The 11,345-nt window shown below is 43.2% G+C and overlaps 1 protein-coding gene across 1 annotated transcript in view; it reads right to left on the bottom strand.

Moving 5' to 3' along the window:
- Positions 1-1,215: 1,215 nt before the first annotated feature.
- Positions 1,216-11,345, bottom strand: part of LOC139411892 (probable phospholipid-transporting ATPase IM) — a 67,726-nt gene continuing 57,596 nt past the window's right edge. The window contains exons 21-28 of the mRNA XM_071158640.1: positions 10,909-11,092; positions 9,667-9,758; positions 9,377-9,508; positions 6,432-6,515; positions 5,741-5,986; positions 4,644-4,782; positions 2,217-2,347; positions 1,216-1,917 (exon numbers count right to left, since the gene is read on the bottom strand). Of these exons, the coding sequence (XP_071014741.1) occupies positions 1,591-1,917; positions 2,217-2,347; positions 4,644-4,782; positions 5,741-5,986; positions 6,432-6,515; positions 9,377-9,508; positions 9,667-9,758; positions 10,909-11,092 (1,335 nt within the window). The 3' untranslated portion in view covers positions 1,216-1,590. The remainder of the gene's footprint in view (positions 1,918-2,216; positions 2,348-4,643; positions 4,783-5,740; positions 5,987-6,431; positions 6,516-9,376; positions 9,509-9,666; positions 9,759-10,908; positions 11,093-11,345) is intronic.

Genomic DNA, 11,345 nt, shown 5'->3' with positions numbered 1-11,345 from the left:
CTTATCCTGAAGCGACTTTTTATTTTTATTGGCCAGTCTGAGATATGGCTTTTTCTTTGCAACTCTGACTAGAAGGACAGCATCCCGTAGTCGCCTCTTCAGGGTTGACGTTGAGACTGGTGTTTTGCGGGTACTATTTAATGAAGCTGCCAGTTGAGGACTTGCGAGGTGTCTGTTTCTCAAACTAGACACTCTAATGTACATGTCCTCTTGCTCAGTTGTGCACCGGGGCCTCCCACTCCTCTTTCTATTCTGGTTAGAGCCAGTTTGCGCTGTTCTGTGAAGGGAGTAGTACACAGCGTTGTACGAGATCTTCAGTTTCTTGGCAATTTCTCGCATGGTGTCACGCCCTGACCTGAGTATTCTTTGTTTTCTTTATATATTTTGGTTAGGTCAGGGTGTGACATGGGTGATGTATATGTTTTTGTACTGTCTAGGGGTTATTGTCTATGTGATGTTGCATGTTTGCACTCAGTTTTGATAGCGGTCACGTTCGTCTTGTTATTTTGTTTGTTTGTTTAGTGTACTTCGTGTTTTTTCGTCTTTCATTAAAAAGATGTATTCACATCACACTGCGCTTTGGTCTCCTCAATACGACGATCATGACACATGGAATAGCCTTCATTTCTCAGAACAAGAATAGGCTGACGAGTTTCAGAAGAAAGCTCTTTGTTTCTGGCCATTTTGAGCCTGTAATCGAACCCACAAATGCTGATGCCCCAGATACTCAACTAGTCTAAAGAAGGTCAGTTTTATTGCTTCTTTAAACAGCACAACAGTTTTCAGCTGCACTAACATAATTGCAAAAGGCTTTTCTAATATGATAAACATGGATTAGCTAACACAACGTGCCATTGGAACACAGGAGTGATGGTTGCTGATAATGGGCCTCTGTACGCCTATGTAGATATTCCATATAAAAATCTGCCATTTCCAGCTACAATTGTCATTTACAACATTAACAATGTCTACACTGTATTTCTGATCAATTTGATGTTATTTTAATGGACAAAAAATGTGGTTTTCTTTCAAAAACAAGGACATTTCTACGTGACCCCAAACTTTTGAACAGTAGTGTATGTGGATAATCTTGTTCCTGTAGTGTTTGTAAACACCCTGGTAGAACGATTAATAACCTGAACCAGATTACAGGCACTGGTTACAGTGAAAAGCTTCCTCTTGAAGGGACAGCTTCATGGAAAACAGTCAATATTCAGGTCCCCAAGAAAGTAGACCTCTTTGTTTACATCACATACACTATCAAGCATTTCACACATATTATTTATATACTTGGTTAGCACTTGGTGGCCTATAGCAACACCCCAAAAGAAAAGGCTTTATGTGTGCCAGGTGAACCTGCAACCACAACACTTCATTAACACTTGACATAAGATATTCTCTAAGCATTACAGGGAATATGGCTCTGAATATATATAGCAACACATCCCCCATAAACATTTCTGTCTCTTCTATCAATGTTATATCCTTGTATTGCTACTGCTGTATCATCAAATGAATTATCTAAGTGAGTCTCAGAAGTGGCTAATATATGAATGTTATCTGACTTTAAGGCTGGCAAAGTGCGGTACATCAGAAGGCGGGGTCTCGCATCATGTGGTACATTTGCAGTGATGTCACCTCCACATCCTGTGGTCTGGAGTTCAGAGCGTTCCCAGTGGGGCTGTATCCGGCTGAGCGGCCCGTGGGGCTGAACCCCGTGGTGCGTCCCAGAGGGGTGAAGGTGGTGGTGAGTGTGATGGCGTGACTGCGCAGGAAACGGTTGGACGTCACCAGGTCCCCGTAGCCCGCCGCATGCGAGAAGGCGTAGCCGGAACGGCGTGTGCTGGTGTGGCGAATCCGGGCACGGCGGGCTAGGGGAGGGGGCGCAGCCTTGGCCTGTCTCACCTTGAACATCACCTGGACGAAAGGGGAGGGATAGGCTTCATCTTAGATTCAGTAGGGATGTGCCACAAATGGCACCCTATACCCACAATGGTAGTGCACTATTTAGGAAATAGGGTGGTATTTTGGGACTAGGATTCCACTTGTTGTTTATCATTTTTAAATAAGACCTTTAGGTCAGTGTTTCTAGAAGCCTGTGTGTGATTGGTCAGTGTTCCAAGAAGACAGCGTGTGATTGGTCAGTGTTCCTAGAAGACAGCGTGTGATTGGTTAGTGTTCCTAGAAGACAACGTGTGATTGGTCAATGGTTCCACCTTGTCGTTGATAGTGGGGCGGAGCTGTATTAACAGGAAGCGGTAGGCAACCACAGGAAGTACACAGAGGATGGAGGTGAGCAGGATGGTCAGCCACACGTTGGGCTGGTTCAGGGAGTTCCTGGCTGTACCTGATGCGGGGAGACAGACACACACACACACACACACACACACACACACACACACACACACACACACACACACACACACACACACACACACACACACACCCTGTCTAGAGTTTGACCTGGCTCAAGATAGTGTTGAAGTGACGTGTAGTGGTGTGTTGTGTAGTGTAGTGGTGTGGTGGGTTGTGTATTGTAGTGTAGTGAAGTGTTGCGTAGTGTAGTGGTGTGTTGTGGTGTGTTGTGTAGTGTAGTGTTGTGGTGTGTTGTGGTGCGTTGTGTAGTGTAGTGTGGTGTGTAGTGGAGTGTAGTGTAGTGGTGTGTAGTGGTGTGTTGTGTAGTGTAGTGTGGTGTGTAGTGGAGTGTAGTGTAGTGGTGTGTAGTGGTGTGTTGTTTAGTGTAGTGTAGTTTTGTGTAGTGTTGTGTTGTGTTGTGTAGTGTAATGGTGTGGTGGGTTGTGTATTGTAGTGTAGTGAAGTGTTGCGTAGTGTAGTGGTGTGTTGTGGTGTGTTGTGTAGTGTAGTGTTGTGGTGTGTTGTGGTGTGTTGTGTAGTGTAGTGTGGTGTGTAGTGGAGTGTAGTGTAGTGGTGTGTAGTGTAGTGTGTAGTGTTGTGTAGTGTAGTGTTGTGTAGTGTAGTGTTGTGGTGTGTTGTGGTGTGTTGTGTAGTGTAGTGTGGTGTGTAGTGGAGTGTAGTGTAGTGGTGTGTAGTGTAGTGTGTAGTGTTGTGTAGTGTAGTGTTGTGTAGTGTAGTGTTGTGGTGTGTTGTGTAGTGTAGTGGTGTGTAGTGTGGTGTAATGTTGTGTAGTGTAGTGTTGTGGTGTGTAGTGTAGTGTTGTGTAGTGTAGTGGTGTGTTGTGTAGTGTAGTGGTGTGTAGTGTAGTGTAGTGTTGTGTAGTGTAGTGGTGTGTAGTGTAGTTTTGTGTAGTGTAGTGTAGTGTTGTGTAGTGTAGTTTTGTGTAGTGTAGTGTAGTGTTGTGTAGTGTAGTGTTGTGTAGTGTAGTGTAGTGGTGTGTAGTGTAGTGGTGTGTTGTGTAGTGTAGTGTAGTTTTGTGTAGTGTAGTGTAGTGGTGTGTAGTGTAGTTTTGTGTAGTGTAGTGTAGTGTAGTGTTGTGTAGTGTTGTGTAGTGTAGTGTGTTGTGTAGTGTAGTGGTGTGTTGTGTAGTGTAGTTTTGTGTAGTGTTGTGTAGTGTAGTGTTGTGTAGTGTAGTGTTGTGTAGTGTAGTGGTGTGGTGTGTAGTTTTGTGTAGTGGTGTGTAGTGTAGTTTTGTGTAGTGTAGTGTAGTGTTGTGTAGTGTAGTGTAGTGTTGTGTAGTGTAGTGGTGTGTAGTGTAGTGTAATGTTGTGTAGTGTAGTGTTGTGTAGTGTAGTGGTGTGGTGTGTAGTTTTGTGTAGTGTAGTGTAGTGTTGTGTAGTGTAGTTTTGTGTAGTGTAGTGTTGTGTAGTGTTGTGTAGTGTTGTGTAGTGTAGTGGTGTGTAGTGTAGTGTAGTGTTGTGTAGTGTAGTGTTGTGTAGTGGTGTGGTGTGTAGTTTTGTGTAGTGTAGTGTAGTGGTGTGTAGTGTAGTTTTGTGTAGTGTAGTGTAGTGTTGTGTAGTGTAGTGTTGTGTAGTGTAGTGGTGTGTAGTGTAGTGGTGTGTTGTGTAGTGTAGTGGTGTGTAGTGTTGTGTAGTGCAGTGTTGTGTAGTGGTGTGTAGTGTAGTTTTGTGTAGTGTAGTGTAGTGTTGTGTAGTGTAGTGTTGTGTAGTGTAGTGTTGTGTAGTGTAGTGTGTTGTGTAGTGTAGTGTTGTGTAGTGTAGTGTTGTGTAGTGTAGTGTTGTGTAGTGTAGTTTTGTGTAGTGTAGTGTAGTGTTGTGTAGTGTAGTGTTGTGTAGTGTAGTGTGTTGTGTAGTGTAGTGTTGTGTAGTGTAGTGGTGTGTAGTGTAGTTTTGTGTAGTGTAGTGTAGTGTTGTGTAGTTTTGTGTAGTGTAGTGTAGTGTTGTGTAGTGTAGTGTTGTGTAGTGTAGTGTTGTGTAGTGTAGTGTGTTGTGTAGTGTAGTGGTGTGTTGTGTAGTGTAGTGTAGTGTGTTGTGTAGTGTAGTGGTGTGTAGTCTAGTTTTGTGTAGTGTAGTGGTGTGTAGTGTAGTTTTGTGTAGTGTAGTGTAGTGTTGTGTAGTGTAGTGTTGTGTAGTGTAGTGTTGTGTAGTGTAGTGTTGTGTAGTGTAGTGTTGTGTAGTGTAGTGGTGTGTTGTGTAGTGTAGTGGTGTGTAGTGTTGTGTAGTGTAGTGTTGTGTAGTGCAGTGGTGTGTTGTGAGGGCGCTGTTCACCGATGAAGGGGAAGGATGCAGGGAAGATGAGGTACGTGCCGTTGCTGTACATGGTGAAGGTGACAGTGAAGTACATGGCCAGACTCCCCCATACAAATAAGTGGTTCACCGCTGTCCAGTAAGACATGTCCAGACACAGCTACAGGGAGAGGGGGGGGGGGGTATACATCTGATGAACAAAGACGGACACAGACTGACAACCAATGACAGACAGGCACACGGATATGTCAATGGTCTAACCGTTTTCAATCAGGGCAGGTGAAACAAGAATTTGTTCTTAACTGACTTACCTAGATAAATAAAGGTTAAAAAAATGGGTTTCAGTCAGCCAAAATGCCTATTTTTAGAAATTAGAGTCTAACTTTCTCAAGTCAAAGTTAAGAAATAAGATTTTTTTTTTTATCTGGGTCCATTTTACATTGATTACATTTTTCCCAGTACTTGACTGTGGTCCCAATGTATTGTACGGTCTTTACTGTAATGGATTGTACTGTAATACATTGTACTATACTGTAATTACTGAACTGTACTGCATTGTACTATACTGTAATTGCTGAACTGTAATACATTGTACTGTAATGCATTGTACAGTAGTAATACATTGTACTGTACTGTAATACATTGTACTGTACTGTAATACATTGTACTGTAATATAATACATTGTACTGTAATGCATTGTACTGTAATACATTGTACTGTACTGTAATACATTGTATTGTACTGTAATACATTGTACTGTACTGTAATACATTGTACTGTACTGTAATACATTGTACTGTAATGCATTGTACTGTATTGTAATACATTGTATTGTAATGTAATGCATTGTACTGTATTGTAATACATTGTATTGTAATGTATTGTACTGTACTGTAATGTATTGTAATGTATTGTACTGTACTGTAATGTATTGTAATATATTGTACTGTACTGTAATGTATTGTAATGTGTTGTAATGTAATGTTTTTTTTTACTGTAATGTATTGTACTGTAATGTACTGCGATGTATTTTACTGTAATGTGTAATTCATTGTACTGTATTGTACTGTAATGTAATATATTGTACTGTACTCTAATGTATTGTATTGTACTGTACCTGTATACAGACAGTGATGACCAGACAGGTCTGTGCCAGCAGGGCGAAGGACTGGTAGTCAGCAATGTCTCGCCCGTCGTCTCGGACCGTGTCGTACATGGCAGCGTAGGGGATGAAGAACAGCACTACTGAGCTGTAGACACTGTGGAGGGCACACTTAAAGAAGGCTGTCTTACTGAAGTACTGATTCAGCTGGCCTGGAACGTACAGCTGGGGGTGCTGGAAACTCCACATGTCATTCACATCCTGGACACCAGGGGGAGACAGTGAGGTAGAAAAATAATTCTCAATTACACAAATCTAAATGTGTGGGAGAAACAAGAAATGCACACGCATATTGCATAAACACATGAATTCCTGCACACACACATTAACACATTAATTCCTGCACACACACACATGAACACATGAATTCCTGCACACACACATGAACACATTAATTCCTGCACACACACATGAACATGTTAATTCCTCCACACACACACATGAACACATTAATTCCTGCACACACACACATGAACACATTAATTCCTGCACACACACATGAACACATTAATTCCTGCACACACACACACATGAACACATTAATTCCTGCACACACACATGAACATGTTAATTCCTCCACACACACACACATGAACACATTAATTCCTGCACTCACGCAAACACATTGACATCACACATGTTTTACCTGGTCAAACAGACTCATACCCAGTACAGGAAGTGCTGTGTAGACTAGGTTATACAACGTGATGAACCACTCGTCATACACGGTCTGGCAGAAACACAATCAGATCATCAGAGACAAATAACCTTATACATCTGAAAATACTGAACAGTTGTTTTAAAAGGGTAGTGCAGTCAAAAATGTGATTTTCTGTAAAAAAAAAATAATAATAATTGATTTCCACACTACGAGGTCGAAATAACACTCTGAAATAGTATAAATGATAATAATGACCTTTTAGTGTAAGAGTTTATTTATTTGAATATTTTACACACTTTTTCTCCACAATTTTGTGATTTTGATCTTGTCTCATCGCTGCATCTTCCCAACGGGCTCGGGAGAGGAGAAGGTCGATTCATGCGTCCTCCGAAACATGACCCACCAAAATGCACTTCTTAATCTTTTTGGGATAGGGGGCAGCATTTTCACTTTTGGATGAATAGCGTGCCCAGAGTGAACTGCCTCCTACTCTGTCCCCAGATGCTAATATATGCATATTATTAGTATTGGATAGAAAACACTCTGAAGTTTATAAAATTGTTTGAATGATGTCTGTGAGTATAACAGAACTCATATGGCAGGCGAAAACCTGAGAAAAATCCAACCAGGAAGTGGGACATCTGAGGTTTGTAGTTTTTCAAAGCTTGGCCTACCGAGTACACGTTGAGATATTGATGAGGTTGCACTTCCCAGGGCTTCCACTAGATGTCAACCGTCTTTTGAAATTTGAATGAGGATTATAAAGGAGGGGCTCATGAGACCTGTTTGAGTCAGTGGTCTGGCATAGTGCCTCGGTCTCATGACACGCGCTCCCGACAGAGTTACATCTCGTTCCAGTGCCTTTCTGAAGACAAAGGAATTCTTTGGTTGGAACCTTATTGATGTTTTATGTTAAAAACATCCTAACGATTGATTCCATACATCGTTTGACATGTTTCTAAAGGACTGTAATGGAACCTTTCGGGTTTTTGTCTGAATGAAATGCTCACGCCTCATGAAGAGGGATTACTGGGCTGAACACGCTAACAACAAGTGGCTATTTGGACATAAATGATGGAACTTTATGGAACAAATTAGTCATTTATTGTCGAACTGGGATTCCTGGGAGTGCCTTCTGACGAAGATCATCAAAGGTAAGTGAATATTTATGGTGTTGTTTCTAACTTTGTTGATTCCAAAATGGCGGATTTCCTCTGGCTGTTTTGGGTTCTGAGCGCCGTTCTCAGATGATGCTTTTTCTGTAAAGTTTTAAAAAAATCTGACACAGCGGTTGCATTAAGGAGATGTCTATCTTTAATTCTGTGAATAACACTAGTATCTTTTGTCAATGTTTATTATTAGTATTTCTGCAAAATCACCAGATGTTTTGGAATCAAAACATTACTGCACGTAACTCGCCAATGTGAACTTAGATTTTTGGATATAAATATGCACATTATAGAACAAAACATACATGTATTGTGTAACATGATGTCCTATGAGTGTCATCTGATGAAGATCATCAAAGGTTAGTGATTCATTTTATCTATATTTCTGCTTTTTGTGACTCCTATCTTTGGCTGGAAAAACGGCTGTGTGTTTTTTCGACTTGGCTATGACCTAACATAATATGTTGTGCTTTCGCTGTAAAGCATTTTTGAAATCGGACACCATGGGTAGATTAACAATATGTTTATCTTTCATTTTCTGTATTGAACTTGTTAATGTGTGAAAGTTACATATTTCTAAAAAATATTTTTGAATTTCGCACGCTGCCTTTTCAGCGGAATGTTGTCGAGCGCTAGAAAGGTTAACACCCACTCGCTTAACCTGGAAGCTAGCCACACCAAATCAAATCAAATCAAATGTATTTATTTATATAGCCCTTCGTACATCAGCTGATATCTCAAAGTGCTGTACAGAAACCCAGCCTAAAACCCCAAACAGCAAGCAATGCAGGTGTAGAAGCACGGTGGCTAGGAAAAACTCCCTAGAAAGGCCTCCTCACACCAATGTGTTGGGGGAGACACCGTTCAACTGATGACCGACATCAGCTTGCAGGCGTCCGGCCCGCCACAAGGAGTCGCTAGATGAGCCAAGTAAAGCCCCCCCTCAGCCAAACCCTCATCTTATCCGGATGACGCTGGTGACTGGGACTCCCAGTCACGGCCGGTAATTACTCAGCCTGGGATCGAACCCCAGGCTTTAGTGACGCCGCAACACTGCGATACACAGTGCCTTTTTTTAATATAACTTTTTTTTTTTGTTGTTCTTGTCTGACAGCATGCCATCACAATCTGATGGGATTATTCTAACCAATGACCAGTCATCTTTTATTTGCATATGTATCCTCCTACTTTGAAGGGGTAAGCGGGGTAGGCTCTGTAGAGTCAAGATGATTCTATCTGCCAATCAGGGCAGTGTATGTAAATAAATAAGCATTTGTATCAACACGCCCACATGACCAGACAGCAGTTCAATGGCAAAAGGAGGCTTAGGGAAATAAATTCTTAAACATATATTTGGAGTTATTTTCATGAAATAAACACGCACAGTGATTTATTAGACATACAACGATGATTTAAAAATGTAATGACTGCACGGGGCTTTGAAGAAATAGAAGTAGAGGAGTATACCAGTTGCTTTAGAATTCAACGTTGGGTTGACCAAAGTTGAAGAAATATCTCTCCCTCCCCTCTTCTCCCCCCTCTCTCACTCCCTCCCCTCTTCTCCCCCCTCTCTCTCTCCCTCCCCTCTTCTCCCCCCTCTCTCTCTCCCTCCCCTCTTCTCCCCCCGCTCTCTCTCCCTCCCCTCTTCTCCCCCCTCTCTCTCTCCCTCCCCTCTTCTCCCCCCTCTCTCTCTCCCTCCCCTCTTCTCCCCCCTCTCTAACTCCCTCCACTCTCTCTCCCCCCTCTTTTTTTCTGTCGTACCTGTGCTGAGAATCCGCAGAAGAAGGCGTACCAGAAGTGGACGAAGGTAAAGGTGAAGTTCTTGTAGAAGAAGTAGCGCAGGAACTTACACATCCTCAGGTAGGACCAGCGACCGTGGACCAGGAGGAGGCGCTGTCAATTCCATGAAAAAAAAAACAACAACTTTATTTTAAATTGTACAAACAACAACAGACTATTAGACCGATAAACCACTGATAAAAGTCAGAAGTTTAAAAATGTGGGTTTTGCATTGTGATTTAAAAAACTTCACTGGTCAGTGGTCCTCTTACCTCTAGGAAGCAGAACTGAGCAAAGGAGTAGTCTGAGGACAGGACCGCCTGCATCCCCTCCTGACCGCTTATACCTACACCTATATGAGCAGCTGGAGAGAGAGTGGGGAGGAGAGGGAAAGAGAGGGGAGGAAAGAGGGGGGAGGGAGAGAGGGGAGGAGAGGGGAGGAGAGGGAAAGAGAGGGGAAGAAAGAGGGGGGAGGGAGAGAGGGGGGGGGAGGGGGGTAGAGGATGGAGAGAGGGTTGATTCACTGATGTGGTCATCATGTCTGGGTTGGCGCCCCCCCCCCCCCCCCCCCCCCCCTTGGGTTGTGCCGTGGCGGAGGTCTTTGTGGGCTATACTCAGCCTTGTCTCAGGATGGTAAGTTGGTGGTTGAAGATATCCCTCTAGTGGTGTGGGGGCTGTGCTTTGGCAAAGTGGGTGGGGTTATATCCTTCCTGTTTGGCCCTGTCCGGGGGTGTCCTCGGATGGGGCCACAGAGTCTCCTGACCCCTCCTGTCTCATCCTCCAGTATTTATGCTGCAGTAGTTTGTGTCGGGGGGCTAGGGTCAGTTTGTTATATCTGGAGTACTTCTCCTGTCCTATTCGGTGTCCTGTGTGAATCTAAGTGTGCGTAGGACCATGCCCCACGACTACCTGACATGATGACTCCTTGCTGTCCCCAGTCCACCTGGCCGTGCTGCTGCCCCAGTTTCAACTGTTCTGCCTTATTATTATTCGACCATGCTGGTCATTTATGAACATTTGAACATCTTGGCCATGTTCTGTTATAATCTCCACCCGGCACAGCCAGAAGAGGACTGGCCACCCCACATAGCCTGGTTCCTCTCTAGGTTTCTTCCTAGGTTTTGGCCTTTCTAGGGAGTTTTTCCTAGCCACCGTGCTTCTACACCTGCATTGCTTGCTGTTTGGGGTTTTAGGCTGGGTTTCTGTACAGCACTTTGAGATATCAGCTGATGTACGAAGGGCTATATAAATAAATTTGATTTGATTTGATTTGGAGAGAGACGGTAAGCATATTGTTCAGGGACCATTGGGCTCAGAGGGTTAAGCTCAAGTTCACAACTTTTCTCTCCACAGCATTATCACACAGAGTCTGTGTTTCCCTAACTCTATTTGACTGGTGTAGTTATCTGACCCTAGATCTGCAGTCAAAGGGTGCTCCTATATGGACCCTGGTCAAAAGCAGTGCACTATTTAGGTGATTAGGGTGCCATTTTGGACAGTATATTGTAAGTTACCTTTAATCATGCTGACGTCGTTGGCCCCGTCTCCTATGGCCAGAGTGACGGCCTGTTTGCATTTCTTGACCAGCTCAACCACCTGGGCTTTCTGTAGTGGAGTCACTCTGCAGCAGATCACTGTCTTACACAGACAGGCTGTGCGTAGGAACAGCAGCTCCATGCTACGCTCTAGGGCATAGGCCTGATGGGGGAGGGGGAGAGAGGGTAGAGTAGAATCTAATGGCAACAGATCAAATATGGATGTCCAGATCCTATTAAACGGATCAGAATCAGTTCACATGTCTAAAATGTATCTAATCCTTTTACCATGTGTCTTATCTGTCTAAAATATGGGCACAATCAGATATTTGACACGATAAAGAATCAGGGCTCATGTTAGTGCAAGATTTACAGTAAATGGGACGGTAGTGTCTCACCAGACTGATTTACAGTAA

This window comes from Oncorhynchus clarkii, chromosome 6 (genome assembly GCF_045791955.1).
Source record: "Oncorhynchus clarkii lewisi isolate Uvic-CL-2024 chromosome 6, UVic_Ocla_1.0, whole genome shotgun sequence".
Lineage (NCBI taxonomy): Eukaryota > Metazoa > Chordata > Actinopteri > Salmoniformes > Salmonidae > Oncorhynchus > Oncorhynchus clarkii.
Note: the sequence above shows the minus strand (reverse complement) of the source record. Positions and strands in the feature narration are given on the sequence as shown.